At 40.3% G+C, this 18,505-nt stretch overlaps 1 protein-coding gene across 2 annotated transcripts; it reads left to right on the top strand.

Annotated features, from left to right (window-relative positions):
* Positions 1–207: 207 nt before the first annotated feature.
* TMEM237 (transmembrane protein 237) lies at positions 208–17,906 on the top strand. 2 transcript variants are annotated; one of them, XM_064451879.1, is made up of 14 exons: positions 208–391; positions 1,624–1,717; positions 2,863–2,894; positions 3,850–3,860; positions 4,397–4,453; positions 6,007–6,120; positions 6,478–6,592; positions 7,328–7,488; positions 8,051–8,174; positions 9,505–9,696; positions 10,676–10,749; positions 11,247–11,340; positions 12,114–12,235; positions 14,223–17,906. In XM_064451879.1, exons 2-14 carry the CDS (start codon positions 1,703–1,705, stop codon positions 14,288–14,290), a joined length of 1,179 nt encoding a protein of 392 aa, XP_064307949.1. In that variant the 5' UTR covers positions 208–391; positions 1,624–1,702; the 3' UTR covers positions 14,291–17,906. The 2 variants fall into 2 exon arrangements, with proteins under 2 accessions (XP_064307949.1, XP_064307948.1); XM_064451878.1 differs by lacking the exon at positions 1,624–1,717.
* The last annotated feature ends 599 nt before the right edge of the window (positions 17,907–18,505 follow it).

An 18,505-nucleotide genomic window follows, 5' to 3' on the forward strand; every position in this document is an offset into this window, starting at 1 on the left:
AATTTTATTGCATTTATTTTCTACTTTTTTTTTCTCCTCTCCATTTACTGTGTGTAACTTCACTTTGCAAATTGTGTCCGAGGCTACAAGCCACAGGAGGCTCGAGAAACCCCATTTTCCCCCTAATGTGCATCCGACAGCGCTCGCCCGCAGCCGAGGGGGGCGGATCCCCGCCCGCGGCAGCAGCCGGCCCCGCACCGCCCGCCGGGACGGGCTGGCCCTGCTGAGGCAGCCACGACCGCGGGTGGGCGGCGGGAGGCCGGCCCTGCCCGGCGCTGGGGGGAGCAGCCTCGGCGCGGGGCGGAAGCAAGCGCTGGCTCCTCCCCGCGGCGCCCGGGAGACCGGCGGCGGCGGGAGCGGCATGGCGGAGCCGCGGGCGGGCCCCGGCGGGGTGAGGGAGCTGCGCTGCGCTGCGCTGCTGGGCGGGTGGGGGCGCCTCGGGCGCGGGGCGGGGCGGCGGCGGCCCCGCGGGACTGCAACCCGGCTGCGAGAGCTCGGTCCGCCCTCGGCACTGTTGCTGGAGAGCTGCACCGGGGCTGTCAGCGGCGGCAGCTGCTGCTGCTGGGGGACGGAGCTGAAGCGCGACGCGGGAGCGGGCCGCCCTGCCGCCGATACCGCCGCCCGCGGGCGGTGGGGTGCAGGCGGCCGCGGGGTGGCGCGCTTCGGTTCATCTTTTGCTGGGGGCGCAAGTAGTTCCTCATTGTTTTCATGTTTTAATCCATATATCTCTCTCTCAAAAAAAAAAAAAAGTATGCAAAGCTCTAACTCTGTAAAGACTAGTTAAGCGTTTCTAAGCCTTCGAGCTTGTGCCTAGCTGCCTCTTCGGTACCGCCTCCCAGGTCCGGCAGCGGCAGCCTGGCTCACCGCGCTAGGGCAGCGAATACGTCTGCCTGCTGCCCTTTCATACAAGCCGCTCTTACAAGCGAAGCACTTCCTGCTCTGCATCCCTGAATGGGCTCCCAGGTGGTTGGGAAGTTCGGTTTTTTCTCCCCCTGCGTGAGCGTTCCCAGGTGCATCCCACCGTCCTGTGTCCTGGCTCACATGCATGAACACGGTTTCACTGAGGTAGCGGCTGCCTCATTTGTGGGAGTCTCTCGGCTTCAGGGGCTCTGTGGCTATATCAGCACTCGGAAGTGAAATGTCCATGGAAGCATGTGCCCAAGCTCCCCCTTTCTGTGGAGTTTGGAGTGAGCTGCTCCTTCAGACTCTGAGAAACTGGAAACTAATAGAGCAGAGCTCGTATTTGCGTGGCAGAGTTGGGGACTTTCATACAGGTGGGACAGATGAGTATTCACCACTGCCTGCTTGCATGCCATTTCCTTTGTGCAAGGAGTAAACGATATAGAAATTAATTTGCTTTTCAGTTGTTTCGTAGAAGGTAACAAAATAGGGAGGTACTGCAGAACACAGATGTACTACTGCACAGGCAGTGAATGCCATATAAAAGCGGGGTTTTTTTCCTCATTTTAAAGGCTTTTTTAAAGATTGTACTTTTTAAAAATAAAACTATCCTAAACATTTAATAATTACTGCTACAGGAATGTAGGAACCAATAAAAGCAATGAGCACTGACCTTTATCAATATTTTCCCTACCTCATGGTGCACCTCTATGGTGTGACCAGTCCTGACCAGTTTGCTGGATGCTGCTCAGGGTGTGCTGTTTTCTACCTGTGTAAATGGCACCTGCTGTCAGCCTTCAGCATGGCCAAAATCCAGGTGCGAGATTGGAGGCCTAATCCTGGAAACCCTTCCTTGCACAAGGTCTCTCATTTGTTTTGGGTAAACCAAACTGAGTACGACTTGCTCGCTGGAGCCTGTGCCAGCATATGGAGTTACAGTTTTTTCAGTGCAAGTAACGTTTGCTGCCATGGAACAAACTGCCATTATTGCAAACTGGAGTAGTACTGGGCCCTAACCCAGGGGCAGGAAGGTTCACATCCAGCTAATCCTGGCTGCTAGAAGCCTATTTTTAGTTCGGAATTAGCTGAGGTTCAGTGTGAGGGAGTGGAGAACTGTTCACAGTGCCTCTTTCAGGGAACAGCTTCAAATGATATGGGAAAGAAACAAGTGGTAAGTTTGTGGATCTTTGAGCCTTACCAGTCTTACAGCCTTTCTTATTTCTCATATCAACTGAATTTTTGGAGAGTGGGAAATACTTATTCTTGTATACTCTTTCAATATAATGATATAATACAAAATCTGAACGTAAACTGCCTTCCTTTTTCTAGACAAGAAAAAGTACAAGAGCTCAGCTTCAGATTGTTAATGGGAGATACTTACTTTTAGATTTTAGTTGTGTTTGATCTGATGGTAAATATTTTCAAGATTATATGAAAATTAATGTTTTATCATATTTTAAAGTATTTTTCATAAGCTTATTTTTATTGCCTTTACTTAATATTGTTCTGAGTTTACAACTTCATTAACAGACAATACTCAGCTCACGCTATATACTGTGCGTGTATATTGAATGCATAAATTATTGCAGTATTTTGATATTTAAATAGAATGACTGATAAGCTTTCCAAGGAAAGCAGTACCTTATATAAAAAGTCAAAATTATTCAAGTGAAGTTTAAACCAAGCTGGGCCTTGCACACAGCTGTTAGGTATATGTCCCTAATGCAGTGCCTGTCAGAACTCTGGCAAAAGCATATCATCCTGTGTTGTGATGAGCACTTTTATGTAACATTTCCATCAGGAGCCTCTCGCTATTTAAGAGGCATATGAAGCAAGACATACTTAGCATGTTCTGACCATACCTGGAAATAGCTGTTTCTGTGAAGGGGTTTAACAGGTGCTCAGAAAAGAGGTGGTTTCAGACTTACAGAAGTTGACTTTTGTCCCTGTCTTGTCTTTCAGTGCCCACCTCGTGCCCTCCCTCCAGTGCCAAGGTAAGATCCATTTGTTCCATGGAATTGATCATGGTTCTGTACTGCAGCGTTCTTAAAAGTAATGAAATTAAGAGAAATATGTTTCATAAACATCAGAGTAGTCAGAACAGCTTTAAATATATTTGCTTTTCTTGGTAATTTATTGTCCCAGAACCCCTTACCAGGAATGCAAAGCATTTTAAAGTTTTACAGAGGCCAAGAAATTTTACTACATTACCTCAGTTTTAATAGTCTGAGAAATAAACCCTTTAAAAAGTTTTAGACAAATAGCTACATTTACTTTAGTTTTATGGGTGTCCCTGTTTTCAATCTCTTCTTCCTTCCCTCATTGTTTGTTTCCTGTTCTTTAGTGCATTTGAATCCCAAATCCTTCAGAACAGGAATTTCTGAAATTAGACTAGATATTCTTGAGTAAGAGCATAGGTGTACACCAGTTTGACGTAATATAGGGTGAAATTTGGGCACTTTTTTCAGTGCCCTAGTGAGCAGTGTGGAAGGAAAGGCAATTAGTTTTTATGACATTGTACATCAGAATTCCTTCAAAGTATCTAGAAGCAAATGTGACATTTGAGATTGATGACATAATGGTAATGGGTTTTTAGTAATGTATGTGCTCAGATGTTTCATAACTTCCATTGGTTTGTTACATATCAGGCAGTAAGACACGTTTTAATTAGCCAGGTGATTAAAGCTTTTAATCTGATCCACAGCTAGCCAATCAAGAAACTGTGCAGTCACTAACAAAGTATTGAGTCTTGACAATTGCTTCGTACCCTTAACCCTGTTGTAGAAAACTGCTGATAAAGAGAATCAGGAATGGGGAAAAGGAAATCAATCACAAAAGCAGCAGTGTGAATTTCACTGTTGTGAATTGTAAGTGATTCAAAACTAACTTTCTTCTCATCTTTGTTCCTTTTATATTGCTCTTCAACACCTTTTCTCCTTAAATGTGAAGTGGAAACCAAGGTGAGTTATTCTGGCATTGAAGAGAATTACAAACATTGGTAGTTCCTTTTGGTGTCACTTCATTTTCTCTTTATAGATAGGGCCTTGTGCTTTTTGTAAATGCAGGTTGATTATTTAAACTGAATGGATACCTGCACTGTTATTGCTAGAGCTGTCAGTTGTTTTTCTTTGTTCTCTTTACTGTTTGCTATTTCCATGTCGAATCAATGTAAATAGGGCCATTGTCACTGTGCTCTAAGCAAGTTTATTCTTCAGAGCATTATTCAGAGTATTTCAGTTTTTCACTTAACACGCGTGCATGTGCACATTTAGCCTCTGTTGCACTTAAGACAGATTTCCTATCTTGTTTTCCTGCCATCTTCTGTACTCCACCTGCTTGTGTGAATTGGTGAATTGTAATCTTATCTGTAAAAGGTGGAGGATGTCTTCACTTGTAAAAAGGAATCCCTTTCTTAACTAGCAAGACTGGCTGTTAAAAAAGGGAGTTGGAGGTTTCTCCATGCTGTGCACCTATACTTCTGTTTTATGTTCTGCAGATGAAATTCCACTCAGTCGTCCCAAAAAAAGGAAGCCCAAAGGAAAGACTCCGTTAGGTAAGATCCTGCCAAGACTGGTAACTGTGTTTGTAATCCTGGGTGAGACCTGCACTGTAGATACACAGTTTTCAGTCTTGTACTCTATTTTTGAATAGTGTTCTCATCTAATTTATTGCAATCAATTTTGTACTGAAAAACTGCAGTCTTTTTCCCAAAGTGGTGACATTTTAGAACAAGTCTGTAATGCTAATGAAAGTAACTTGTTCCATCCTTTGCTCTTTCTCCCTAGATGCATTCCCAGCACTGCTAATACATCATGTCTTGATACTGTTGCTCATTGTTATGTTGAATGTATTAAGTGTTTGAATTTTTGAATGAGCTAAGATAAAATATTGAACAAATTGGCTCGATTTCAGTCCTTGGCCAAATAAAGTCACAAGTTAATAAATTCATAACCATCAAAGAGTTAAGAGCCTAAAATATGACCAACACCAGAGCTTTGTATTTTTACAAGAAGTGGATCTGCAGAACAAACATATTGTTTTAAGCAAGTTTACAAGTCTGGTCTATTTTGATAAAGCAGAATGTGTTGACAGAATCTGGTTGCTGTATGGTGCTTTGATGAGTAAACCTCCTTTGTTTGCTTAAAAGAATGTACAACTGAGGGCTCATGGAAACACCTTTAAATGCAACAAGCAGAGCTGTTGCTAGCAGAGTTTCCCAAGGATCAAATTTTGTTCACTGTTGTTTGTAGTGAGTTGAATGACGATGTAAAGTACACCTGGGCTTTGGCATTACTTCACTAGTTAATTTTGCATTTTAGCACAGAAAACCTTTCTAAAAAAGGTGGTAAAACCTGTGCTTGAAGCAAAAACAAAGACAGATTCAGTTGTTGTCATAAAAACTTCAGTACTTGAAAGAGCTATAAAAAGCTCTAAAATTGAGAAATAGTCTCTAAAATGGAGAAATAGTTTTGTCTTTGTACTTGTAATCACACAAATTGATGCTACTGCTGCTAGAACATTTGATGAATTCATGTTAACTTCTCATGGAAACGCAGTTCTTCCAAAGTGTAATTCACCCCTCGGACTGGAGTAAACATCCTTCAGTGTTGTTTTATTCTGCTCCTCCTTTATTGTGGTGTTTGTTTAGCATTTAAATTTCCCTTTGATATTACACTATTTTGCCTTCGCATGTATTTGTGTGAATCAACTTGTTAATGAACTGTTAATTTTTCTTGTCCATTGCATTGTAATCTTTGTATGTAGAAAGGAAAAATATAGAGGTACAGTTCTTTCCTGTGGTGGATTCCTTTCAGTCAGTCCTCTGTTGTATGCCCAAATGAGAATTGCGCTGCTTCTTGGATACTTAAATTTCCTTCTGGGCATGAAGTTGTCAGGGTGGAAGGAGGGTTGTTAGTTATCACCTTGTATGCTCTTACTTATCACATTTGTTTCCCAACTCGTATTTTCTAGCCAATATGTTTTAATCTCAGCTGTAAGCTGGGCAAATACAGACATTCTGCACAACGTAGCAAACGGCAGCTTTTTCTTGCTCGTTTCTCAGCAGCTTTGAATTAAGGTTGCTGGATCTTTTCATCTGCTTTTCAGATGGCATCGTCCAAGCAGCTGTTCGTCGGCAGTCTGAAAGCAGTGAGCCCCTAACTCCTGAACCTCATGACGTCCCTCCTCAGAGGAAACGCAAGAAGAAGAAAATACCAACCGGTATGTGAAATAGTTCTAGGCTGGAAAGAGCACTGAATAAAACTTGGTTTCACAGAAATATGATTGGCCAACTTGTATTTTGGCATTAAAACATTTCAAATCATGTGCTTTTGTACTTAAAACAGCTGAAAGTAATCTGCGAATGAATGGTAGCTTAGAGTTTCAGTTTCTGGTTTCAGATCCCATAGGGTACGAACCCTCATGCAAATGATGGCAATACAGTTTTGGAAGTGAAAAATTAGATCCTTTGTATCACTCAAAGCTCAGAAGAGCATCACTTTTTTGCCACTGTTTTAATATAATAACTATTTTAATGAAAGCTGTGAAACTTTCACTTGGTTTATTTTAAATCTTCAGATTCTGAGACCTCTTTTACCCAGCACAATGTTGCACCCTTATTTCAGAATGGAAATGGCATGGATGTTCCTGAAGCTGAAGAAGCAGTGATCCGCAAACAGAGAAGAAGAACAAAGTGAGACAAAACTAGCATAGCTTAGAATTCGGAATAACTGTGATCGTGAATGTGGCTGAGTAGCGTTTTACATTGTCACATTACAAAGGTGTAAAAACTTGAAGCCTCTAATACCACTCAGCCTGTGCAATAAATAGTATGTGTGCAGTTCTTTCCAGGGTTAAGATGTAGCTTTCTTCACTTGTTTGTTTTATGCGTACCTAGATGCATTACAGTTCTGAATACATTTACATAAGCCTAATACTTCAGTCATGTGCATGAGAAAACTAGAATGTGTAACTGCTTTCTTTCATTCCCATTATCTTTTTCTTAATATTATGAGAAACTTCTCTCTCATCCTTTTAATTTGCCTTTTCTCCAAGAACTATGCCTTTAAATCATTTTAGTCACCTTTCTACCAAAAGCATCCACTTTCTTGGCCTTGTATTTAGTTTGCATATTTTTTCTAATTGTTAATCTCTTGATATTATTTTCTTCCTACCTTATTGTTTTGACACAAGAAGGAATTTAAATAGAGAGACCCCAAAATCAAGGATTAGCTTTATTGTTTTAGTTAACTAACAACATGAGAACTGTAGTCCTTATAATTATAAATGCAGGTAATATCGTACAGGCCAGTAGCGTGATTGGTTCTTACCGGTCAAGTTAGATATGTTAAATATTCACAGGAGCCTTCAGCTTTTACATTTCACTTCTTGTTCTTTCTCTGCCCCGTTGTATGTTCTGTGCGGACAGGAAACCTCGGCCAGCCGAAACGCACTGTGCCAATGAGCTGGAAGTGGAGGAGGAGGACATCATTGAAGATGAGCACAGAAAGAGCCCAGATCAGCAGCCTGTGTTTGCTGCTCCCACTGGAATTAGCCAGCCTGTTAGCAAAGTGTTTGTTGAAAAAAATCGTAAGTACATCTTGTGATTTAAGTAATGTAAGGACATTCTTGCAACTAAAGGAAGCAATATTGCTTTTAAAAGCCAAGTACTGCACTATTGCGAAGAATTAAAGAAAAAGAAGTTTTCCAGTACAAAAATTATTTGGAAATAAATGTACATTATGATTTTTCAGTCATGAATGTTAGTGTTGCCGTGCTGGCACGTTTGGTTGAATTTTTGAATTCTGCGGTGTGGATGAAAAAGGCTGTTTGGTAGTACCTAACTGAGTTTTCGGAGTTTTGGGGGGTGGGGTGTGTTGGTTTTTTTTTTTAATTTTTATTTTTTTTAACCAGGGAATACTGAGTAATTACCCAAAGTGCTTTGCACATTCTTAAATCCATAGCCTGGTGCATCACAGCAGCAGAGACATCCTGATATGAATGTGGCCTGACAAAGCGAAGGAAGTGTGGAGAAAAAATTTTCCAATGGAACTTTTGATGCTTACGGCTTTTTCACACTAATAATTACTAATGTAGAAATGATGATGGAAGGTAACAATAATCTCTCAAACTAATTTCCTCATCCTTTCAGGGCGTTTTCAGGCAGCTGACCGTGCAGAATTGATTAAAACCACTGAAAATATCAATGTCCTTATGGATGTGAAGCCTTCGTGGACTACGAGAGATGTCGCCCTCTCAGTGCACCGAAGTTTCAGGTGAAAGATAAACTTTTTAGTGTAAATAAGCAGAAATTAGGGTTGGGTTTTTTCTTCTCCCTTAAAGTTAGCACCTTTGCTTTATCATTGTCATGTAGCTTTATTTCTTTTGGATATTCCTAATAAATGGTGGTTCAGGATGCAACAGGTATAAAGTTTCTCAGTCCTTTAGCTTTTGGTATTTGTTGTCAAGAATATCTATTTCTAGTATAGGCATCATATGTGAAATGTAACTTAAAAAAAGAAGTCATATTGCAAAGATTCAGACAAAATCTTAATAGCAAGAGGTTGCCCTGATGTTACCGAAAAACGTGGTAAAATCAGAAACAACTCTTTAACACCAATTTAGTATTAAAGAGCAGGCATTCTTTATACATGGCGCCGGATGCACAGGGGATCGCTTCTCCTAATGTGCATACCTTACACACCCTTCCCATATGATTTATAGATCAAAAATATACGCATTCATTTTATCCATCCATATTCAATATTATTCTTTTTAGTGATTGGTATAAACTTGCTCACTCTATATGTAAATTACTGCGCAGGCTCAGTTGTCCTTTCTCATTGTTCTCTTTTGAGTAGGTGGTATTACTTGGGTTGGTGGTCCATGAGTCAGTGGTCATGATCTCCCCCTGCCAGAATTACCTTTTACCTACTTGGCTCTTCATCTTGGCAGTCCTGGCCAGTTTTCTCAGTCCACTACACAAAACCACATTTTGTCACCCTTTTCTGACAGAAGCACGTTGTCTATCGTTTTGTTCACATTAATGATTACCTAGGGACTAAAATACAGATCAACAGATACACTGATTTGTACACCCCATGTTCCCATAATATCCCTGGTTGATTAATGTCATCACTTTGGTTACACTGATATCAAAAAAGCTAGAGACCTACAGAAAAAATATGTTGCAAAATGAGATTCACTCATCAGTTGTAATATGACCAGAATGAAAATACCTGAATACAGATAATTCTCACAGAAAAATCCTAGTTGGTGAAAAAGAGAGAGGAGTGATATCGGACTGGGGCATAAGCTTGGACACAATAGCAAAGAAATTTTTACTTTTTTTTAATACGTGGTCACGTGATACAGAATGGGAAGATGACAGCCATCTTCTTTGGTGTGTGCTATCTGGAATCTTGTGCCTCCTTTTCAGCTTGTTCTTAGCAAGGAAGATGATGAAAAGACTGACTGGAGGGACAAGTTTAAGAGCGTTGTGTTAAGTGTCAGGGGCAGTGGTCTTGGAAAGGTCACAGGCCTTTTCTATCTGTAGATCTTCACTAATTCATGTTAAACTTGTTCGGTGTCCTTTTCTCCATTTAGGGTGATTGGACTCTTTACCCATGGCTTCCTTGCTGGGTATGCTGTATGGAACATCATTGTTATCTACATTTTGGCAGGAAATCAACTTTCCATGGTTTCTAACCTGCTCCAGCAGTATAAAACACTAGCATACCCAGCTCAAAGTTTGTTCTATTTGTTGCTGTCTATCAGTACAGTCTCAGCCTTTGACAGGTAAAATATGTTTGTATTTGAAAGGTGTAGATAATTTGTATGCAATATGTCCCTTTCTCCTTCCTCTGGCACATTTTGATCTGCTGTTGATGATTTGATATGATATACTTAAAAGAATGATTTTACGCATGGCTGGCTATACAGATAGAGGGTGTACTTGTGCATTCAGACCTTTGTTACTCATTTCTGTCCATTGCCTACAGCCTTGCTTCAATGTGCTGGCGCTGTTTGTGTGATCATGAGGTGAACCAGATGGGAGATCTGATCTGTTGTTTTTCTGGGGGGAGAGGGATGGTGGAGAACAGCTAATGTTTCTATCAGGTTACTTTTCATGTGGCTCCATTCCCCAGTCAGATTTGCAACATGACTGCATAAACAGTTTTCCTGACTTAGCTAGGGCTTCTCTATTAATTACAGCAGAAGAGTGTGAAAAATGGACAGAAAGAAGAGCAAAAAAGGCCATAAACAGAGTAGATTCATAGTTGTTTCTTTCAGTAACAGGTAGTTTCCACGGAAGCATGGTAAGCCAGGGGAGAGGTCTGTTCTTTGGAAGAAATTGTGACTTCTTTTTTTTTCATTGACTGGTGGCAGGTAGGACGCTCAAGTTATTCTTAATTGCTCCTGTACCAGTGTAAGCTATGTGAGCACTTCCATTAGCATAACTCAGTGGTGTGGACACTGAAATGGATGGTAAGGATTAGCGAGGGGACAGATTTGCCCACATTCTCCCCATTCCAGAAGGATCTGCAGCATGAAAGCTGCAGACCCCATGGAACATCCTTGTTAGTTTCAATCTTTCTTGGATTTGGCATAACGAGGATCACTACCTGTGTGTGGAATGTAGTTGTGTATTAAGGTGCTGTAACAGAGGCAGAAAAAGGTAAAAAGAGGCAGAAAAAGTAAAAGAACAATAGAATACTGTTAAAGGAACAAAATTATCTTCTTGGGCTGTGTTAATGACTCTTGTTTTTGTAATCAGGATTGATTTGGCGAAAGCATCAGTTGCACTGAGGGGCTTTCTTACCTTAGACCCAGCAGCAGTAGCCTCTTTCTGTAAGTATTCTGAAGCAGATAGGAAGTTGTCCAGAAAAGACAGTACATGGAGAAACCCTACATACTATTTTCAGTGAAATCTTCCTCCCTGGTTATTTTCTGCTTTGCAGCAAGTGACTTGCTAAGTAGTTGAAAATACTATTCAAAGGCTATGAACACTTTGCTACGTGTTTTGTAAAGCATTTGCAATAGTAGCATTAGGGGGCTATTAGTGAGATAATTCTTTTCCCACTTCTGAATACAGAACACAGACCTAGCAAAAACCAGAATCACAAGATGCCACCTTTGATGTAGCTGATCCACTGCAAAAGTGCAGAAACCGGATTTTGATGGGTCAGGGGAATGTTGAAGAAGAGAGACTGAATTAAAGGAGACATTAAACGATACATTGGAGGTAGTGGAGTGAAAGGAGAGAAAAAGTAGTGATAATTATCACGTCATGATGAGACAGCATTTTGGGAGTTTATATCTGACATTGTTAATTCCATTTCTTCCAGTGTACTTTGCTGCCCTTATATTATCCTTAAGCCAGCAGATGACATGTGACAGAATAAATCTCTACACACCACCTTCGGAAAATGGCAGCATCTGGTAGGAAACTTAAGAAATCACTTCTGTAAATGATAACATACCGCACTTAGGAACCTTAGTCAAACTGGTGGATTGAAAAGGTTATACAGCATACATAAGAAAGTATTAATGAAGGATTTAATTACTCAACCTGCCTTTGTCTGAGCTTGTCCTGAATCTTTGTAGAACAAAAGCATTTACATGAAAATTTCCTGGTTTGGGCAGTTAGATATTTTTCTCTTTTTTAGGGCTTCTATAAATGTTTGTTGAGTTGGTTATTAAAAAGCCTAGATTCTAGTAAAAAAACTGTAGCCTGCTGCTGTTACAGCAGTAAGAAAAGTGTCAGCTAACTTAAATCATAACCTTCTTAAAGCCCTATCTCATCTACTGCACAGCATCTGTACACAGACTTTACTGACTTGATTTTCGCTTGCGTTGCTGCCTCATGAGGAAGTGCTTAAAAATAAGATTGACTGGGTACATTGTGCAGGGTCTTTCACCACATTAAAATTTGACTATGCATTTCAATTTTTATATTCTGTCTCTTGGCCAAGAAAAGGAATTTGCTCTTGAAATCTACAGGTGGGCATTCTGTATGAGATAATGGAATTTCTTAGCTGAGTCACTGTCTTTGGTAGCCGCTCTCTTTACCAAGCCCATCAGAATGGTACAAGTAGTTCTGTGTTCACATCTTGCTTAGCAAGCTTGTTTTTATGATTATCTGTTGAAATTATTATTGCAACCTGTATGTACCAATGAACCCCTGACTGATTGGTTGATGTGATTTTTCCCAGGACGGCAGGTACAGAGGAAGAAATTGTTCAGCCATGGATTGTGGTGAATCTGGTAATGTCTATTCTAGTTGGGGCAAGTTGGATCTTCTTGTCTTATCGACCAGAGCTAGACCACAGTGAAGGTAGGAAACGTTAATAGGCAAGGTGTTGTTTGTTCAGGCTTTTATCTGCTGTGCTATGCATTCAGTGTTGAAGACCACTCCTGAGAAATGTTGTGGCTAAGGAAAAACAAGCATCTCCTAGGAACTTTCCAAAGCAAGTGCTTCTTAGGATGCTGGTTTCTGTGTTTGGCCTTGTAAATAAAAAATTGTCATTTAAAAAGGAAAGAAAAGCCTTGTTTCTCCTGGTTGAAGCAACATGAATTTTGAAACATAAGACAGCATGTGTCTTTTCTTCATTGAAGGGAAAAATTTTTATTTTAACAGCATTTCGAACATTTGAATTATATTTATTCTGTTTGTGTTTTAGAAAATTTCCCTAATGTTATTAATGTTCCTTTTGCAAATGTTGAATGCATTTGCAGTTCAGTATTATTTTCAATAGAACACTGCAGTAGTTTTGATAACCCCAACCTTTGAAAAGTCAGATTTCAGAACAGGATTTCAAACAAGGACTGCTTGCATTGGTCCAGGCTGGAGGAGGGGGCAAGCAAGTCATACTCTTTTCTTAGAAGAAGCTTTGCTAGAGATGAGTCCTTCTTCCTTTTGTTGTTCCAACTGGGATCCAGAAGGTGTATCATAACGCAGCTTTCCTATCACGTGCATGCAGCCTGTGGCTTAAAGCTATGCTGTACATAAAAATCATAAGTTTCAACTTACAAGTCAACAGGTATCCAAAGAGCATCGTGAATCAAAGCACAGATTTGTGTTTGGGAGACTGAAGAAGATTCAACATGCTTCTTCAGATTCCTTTAGAATTTTAATGTACAGATTTCTCTGTTTCAGCTGGCCCCGCTTACTCTGCTTATTTCTAATAACTCAATGAGTTAAAAAAAATTAGGTGGCAGCCTTTACAATCTTTGAAAGTAAAATGCATAATAGATGCTTAAATTGCATTTAAAAGACATTTTTAAAATAATAAAGACTTATTCAGGGAAGCCAGTGGCGGGATTTAACTTGGGTTTTGATGAGCTTTTCTGATATTTACATGTGCCTACTAAGATTAGAAAACCTGCTTCAGAAATTTCAAAAGAGGGATTCTGTTAGGACTTATCCCTAATATTAGAGAAAGTTTAGTCTACTAAGGATGAGGTAGCAAAACTCTGTGAACATCAAACTTGAGTGGATAAACCACATTGTTGCGTGTACAGATTGTGTAACTTCACTGTGTTGACAAGTTGTTGGCAAACAGAGCCTGGTCTATATGCTGAATGTGCTGTTAACAAGACTGAAAGTACACCTATGTTAAGAATGCAGTATAGATACATAAGAGAACTCTGATACAAGAAGCAGCCTAAAGCTCCACAAGGGCTACCTTATCAGCTGCTTAGTGTGCCTAGCCAAATTTCTCTGCAAGGAGCACTTCACTGCTGACCTTAGGCTGTCTCCCGTGCCTGAGCAGCCATGGTGACGGCTAGCTATGAACAGTATCACCCATGATTCTTTCTATCCCAGGTTCCAGTGTTGCTCTCTTATGCTGTGATACATAGAGCAGATATATCCATAAATTAAGGGAAGGGACTGTAAACAGAAATCTTCCTTCCTGAGTCTGACACTCTCAAAACTTTAACAATCACAGAATCACAGAATGGTTTGGGTTGGAAGGGTCCTGAAAGATCATCTAGTTCCAATGCCTCTGCCATGGGCAGGGTCACTTTCCACTAGACCCCTCAATGTACTTTCAGATTTCTGTTTGAGTGTCCAGGTTGAATGCAGGATGATACTGCATCTGATCAGCTTCTAGCATCATCGCTAATTCTGTTAGTTTTGGAGGACAACAATAGTTTTCTCAGGACAGTGGTGGTCCTTGATGTTGCCAAGTTGTTGATACAATGTTGATACTATGAAAAGCAGGAGGCTTGGGGAAATGCTGGAGCACTTTTCAGGAATAAGGAAATAATATTCAAGTGGACCTTTTAGAAGATAAGTAATTCTTTTCTTTCTCTTTTAGAACTGATGTTTCATGCTGAAATTGAGGAATTTGCCCAGGGAGATATCATACCCAGAGTCCAGCCATAGAATGGAACAATCATCTGCAAATATTGTAGCTGTGACTGATGGCTCAACATGTTGTGTATTATAGCCATGTATTATAACTTTCTTAAGGAAAAAAAAAGTATTTTTGTATTGTATATATTTTATTTTGATCTTTTTATGTATGCTACACTTTCCAAATGTGATTGAGCACTTTTATACTTTCGCTTTTTATTTTACAAAGTAGATTAGTGCATAAAGTCAAGGTGGTTTTGCAAACATTGCTACCTATATAGCCAAATAAACGAGATGGATGGAGAAGATCAGCTATTCAGTGCTTTTTTGACTGCTGTAGAACAACCTGCTTTTGTTACTGATGTTGATGGCAGTTGGCTTACCTGATTTGCCTAAATATTCTCTAGAGATGAAAACTAATCTTATGAAGAAAGCAGTCTAAGGAAGATGATAACAAAACAGAGTTAGCAAACATAAAAATGACACAGTTAGCAAGTGTAAAATAATCTGGGTTTAGTTGTCTAAAAAGTATTTGCTAGAATAAGGAATTGGATTGTCAGGGATTTTGTTTGATAATTCCTTAAAAGAACACACTTTATTTCTCTTCATCTTCATTTACTCTTGACAAAGATCTTGATGATAACAAGTTCTTTCAAGTTAATGTAGATACAAGAAAGAGAAGTTTTAATGTTGCAACAGTTTGGTCAGCTAATGAATACCTAAATATATCTTTTAATCAAGCAGGGTGTTTTTGGGTTGCCAACAGGACATATGTATGTCCTGTAATTTCTCGACAGTCAGGATGCATAACTATTACAACGTCATTTGCAGGAATAGTGTTCTGACTTCTTATCTTTTACAGCAAGAGCAGTAGTGTTATTCACTGCTCTTTCTAAAGAAACCTGGGCTTCACAGATGTTAAAAATGTTCCTACTTCTGCCTATGTTGATGAAGAATGATTTCTCCCAAAAGGATTCTTGTTGTTTCGTGTTAGGATGGAATGGGAAACCTCATCCAAAAATTAAAAGAAAATGCTTACTAAAGCAAAGCAAAAACCCTATAGCAACCCACCTGCTACATAGTGATGTAGTAGTACTAGTGTTTTTGGATTATAAAACCAACATTCTTTTGCTATTATATTAAAGTAGCAAAATGAAAGCATTCCAGATGTGCATAAATACAGATGTCTTGCAGGGTGAAACAGTCTCCTTAGCAGATATAGACAAGAGCTAGTTTGAAATCCATTTCTCAAGGAAGTGTCAACTAAAGCCCCAAAACTATTTGTGTATGATATTTACTATGTATTGATTTTGCATCTTTTTTTTTTAAATGTGTGTGTCTAAGTGTGGCTGTGACAGTTGTGCGGTTGTCAAAGAAAGTTCACTGGAGGCTTACTGTACTTTCTGGTAGGGAAATACGACTTAAAGTGGGATGGATGTTAAAGAGATAGTAACTTTCTCTGCTGTTGCCTGAGTTGCTTTAAAACAAGGATGGGATCATGAATAACTAGGGCTGCTGCCACCCTGTTGAGGACTTAAATTCTGTTATGCTTATTCCACAAGTTTAAGTAATTCAAAAATTAAGTGTTCATGACATTTTTTTAATGTTGTGGTAATCTTGGAGGGCAAAAAAAAGTTCTACCAGAATTGGAAGACTTTCCACAGCTGTTGGCTGTGGTCTAGGGCATTCACTTTGTTGTGGGAAGGAGCTGATAACCTTTTCTATAAATTGTAATGGTTCTTGTGTATGCTTTTTTGCACTGTAGAGCTAAGTTACGGCTGGCACTCCATTGTACAGAGGTTCTTGTCTTAATTTGACTGTAGGAGATGGGGGATGAGGCACTATGTAGTGTTCCCATGTGAGTTGCCACCACACTTTCTCCAGATGCGGTGCGTTTGATTTATAGAATTGTTGAGCTCCTGAAGATGAGATTAATAATGGCTTCTCTTTGCTGTTTGACATTTCTCTCATCTTAAAATGCTACAAAGTATAATGTTGCCCATCAAGTATGGAGCTCAGGCACAACAGTGCTAAGGCATCAGATCAGTACAGGAAAATCTTGAGTAACATCATTGCTTGGTTGCTGATACTATTACTAGGAACTGGCCTTCCAAGTATCCGTTGGACATAGTGATGCTAGCCATAGTCAGATTTGTTCTCACTGTCAAATACAGTAGTTTGTTCAGATGGTTGAGCAGAAGTTAAGTTAATGAACTTCATGGGATCAGTATTTCAAACCAGACTTGCCTTTCCAGTCTATATTTTTGGGAGCGTCTAAGTGTTTACGTACTTGAATTCATGAGGTTTGAGGTCTGCCATTTGAAATCACACTTAATAAACAATTTGATGGTTAATTATCTATTTTACAAAGTACTTTTCATTCCATTAAGCCTCACAATGTAATATGAGTTGATCTGAGCTTTTTTTGTTTAGTTACTGGGAAAGTTTTAGAACAAGTTTACAAAATAGATGTTTGATTACAGAACATGCAATATCTGTAGAAGCCTTAACTGAAATGCCTTTGTGTGTTTCCATACCATTGCTTTTAATGCAGTATTTTTGTGTTAATGAGAAAATTACAAAGATGTTAGTGCCAATTTCTTGGGTTTACATATATGGAACAATTAAACAACTACTCTAAACTAGTTAGAAATTATTGTACTGGTTTGTCCTGTTTCCAAATGATTAGTCTGTTTATTATGTATAATATACAAGCTCTGAACCAGGTGACTATGGGAGAACATTTTTTCTTTAGTTGTGGTAGTGTTGTAAATAGTGGCTTTGCTTTCTCTCAGTCAGATTTCTGCTGCTCTACTGGTCATTTGTGCAATCAGAAATGGTACTGTAGAGTCCTGAAAGCTAGCAAGTGAAGTGTATTTAATCAGCTAATGGGGTTTATTTATCCTAAAAAGAATATTAAGTGGGCAATCTGATTGCTGCCTTTAACCACTTAATGTGTGGTTACAAACAAGAGGAGAGTCAGATTCTTTTCAAGCTGCGCAGTGACAGGATGAGCAGAAACAGTTGCAGGCAGCATCAGGAAAACTGTTAGCTGCCACAGGAGTTTTGACACAATTTGGGATGTGGGGCCCAGAGGGACTGTGGGAGCTCCATCCCTGGGGCTGCTCCGGACTTGGGTGGACAGAGCCCTGTGCAGCCTGAGCAAGGGTTGGACCAGATGGGCCTCCAGAGTCCCTTCTAAGCTAAATTGTACTTACTTTGCTTCTTAAAAGGCAGTCATTTAAAATTAGGTTTAATTCCAGTTGTTTGTGCTTTTCAGTGTTATTCTCTCAACTTGGCTTTCTCTACATGAAGCCAGGTGGCATTAATTTGAAAAGTAAGTGTCTTTTAATTTGAAAAGTAAGTGGTTTTGGGTTTTTTTTTGTATTGCTAAGGCAAACTTCAGGAGGGTAATGGTTAGGTCAGAATTATTAATTTGAGTATTTGCAGCAGAATTCATTTAAATTACTGAAGGCTTTGGGAGAATAGAGTAAATAATCAGGTGTGTCTTTATTGCTAAGCCTTTCCTTTCTCTTCCTTTTTCCTCATAGTGGTGTGGAAGATACTGTTGTATTCCTCAGTGCAGCTGCGCTTGAGATTGGTCTGTAAGTCAATACACTTAGATAAAGTCTCTTTTTTTCCTGGGTGTTACTAATGCTCTGTGGACCTACGCGGCTGCGCTCGCTCTCCTCACGGAGGGCAGGGAGGAGAGCTTCCAGCTGGGCGAGGCCCATTTCCCGGTGCATGAAACCAGCCGGCTGCCGCTGGTCGGACAAGGGCTTTTGGGGATGTTTTTTTACCCTGATCGGGAACAGGTGGTGTGTCGTCGTACCCTTCCCGCTCCCTTTACATACCGATCATGCCTATTTCGTGCCCCCGCTTCCACCTCAGCCCGGAGCCATTGCCCGCCGCCCCCTCGCGCCGCACCGGCAGGGGGCGCGCGCAGCCCGTACTGGCAGTTGGGGGGCGGTGGCGGGACCGCCATGTCAGGCTTACCGTGGAGGAGGCGGCGCGGCCCGCCTGTTTAGTAGACTAGTTTCCATCCGTGCCTCACCTGGGAATGAAAAGACATGAGTGGGAACAGAGCTGTATTCCTCTGCCTGTTCCACTCCCCTTACTTGGCAGTGGCAGCCAATGCATGCCTGTGTAGTAGCTGAAATCGAAACAGGTAAACCCAGTCAAAAAGAAAAAGTTCCCATATGTTCCTACACATAAACAAAACTATTTGTCTTAAATTTATGTAAT

Source organism: Phalacrocorax carbo, chromosome 5 (genome assembly GCF_963921805.1).
Source record: "Phalacrocorax carbo chromosome 5, bPhaCar2.1, whole genome shotgun sequence".
NCBI classification, from domain to species: Eukaryota; Metazoa; Chordata; class Aves; order Suliformes; family Phalacrocoracidae; genus Phalacrocorax; species Phalacrocorax carbo.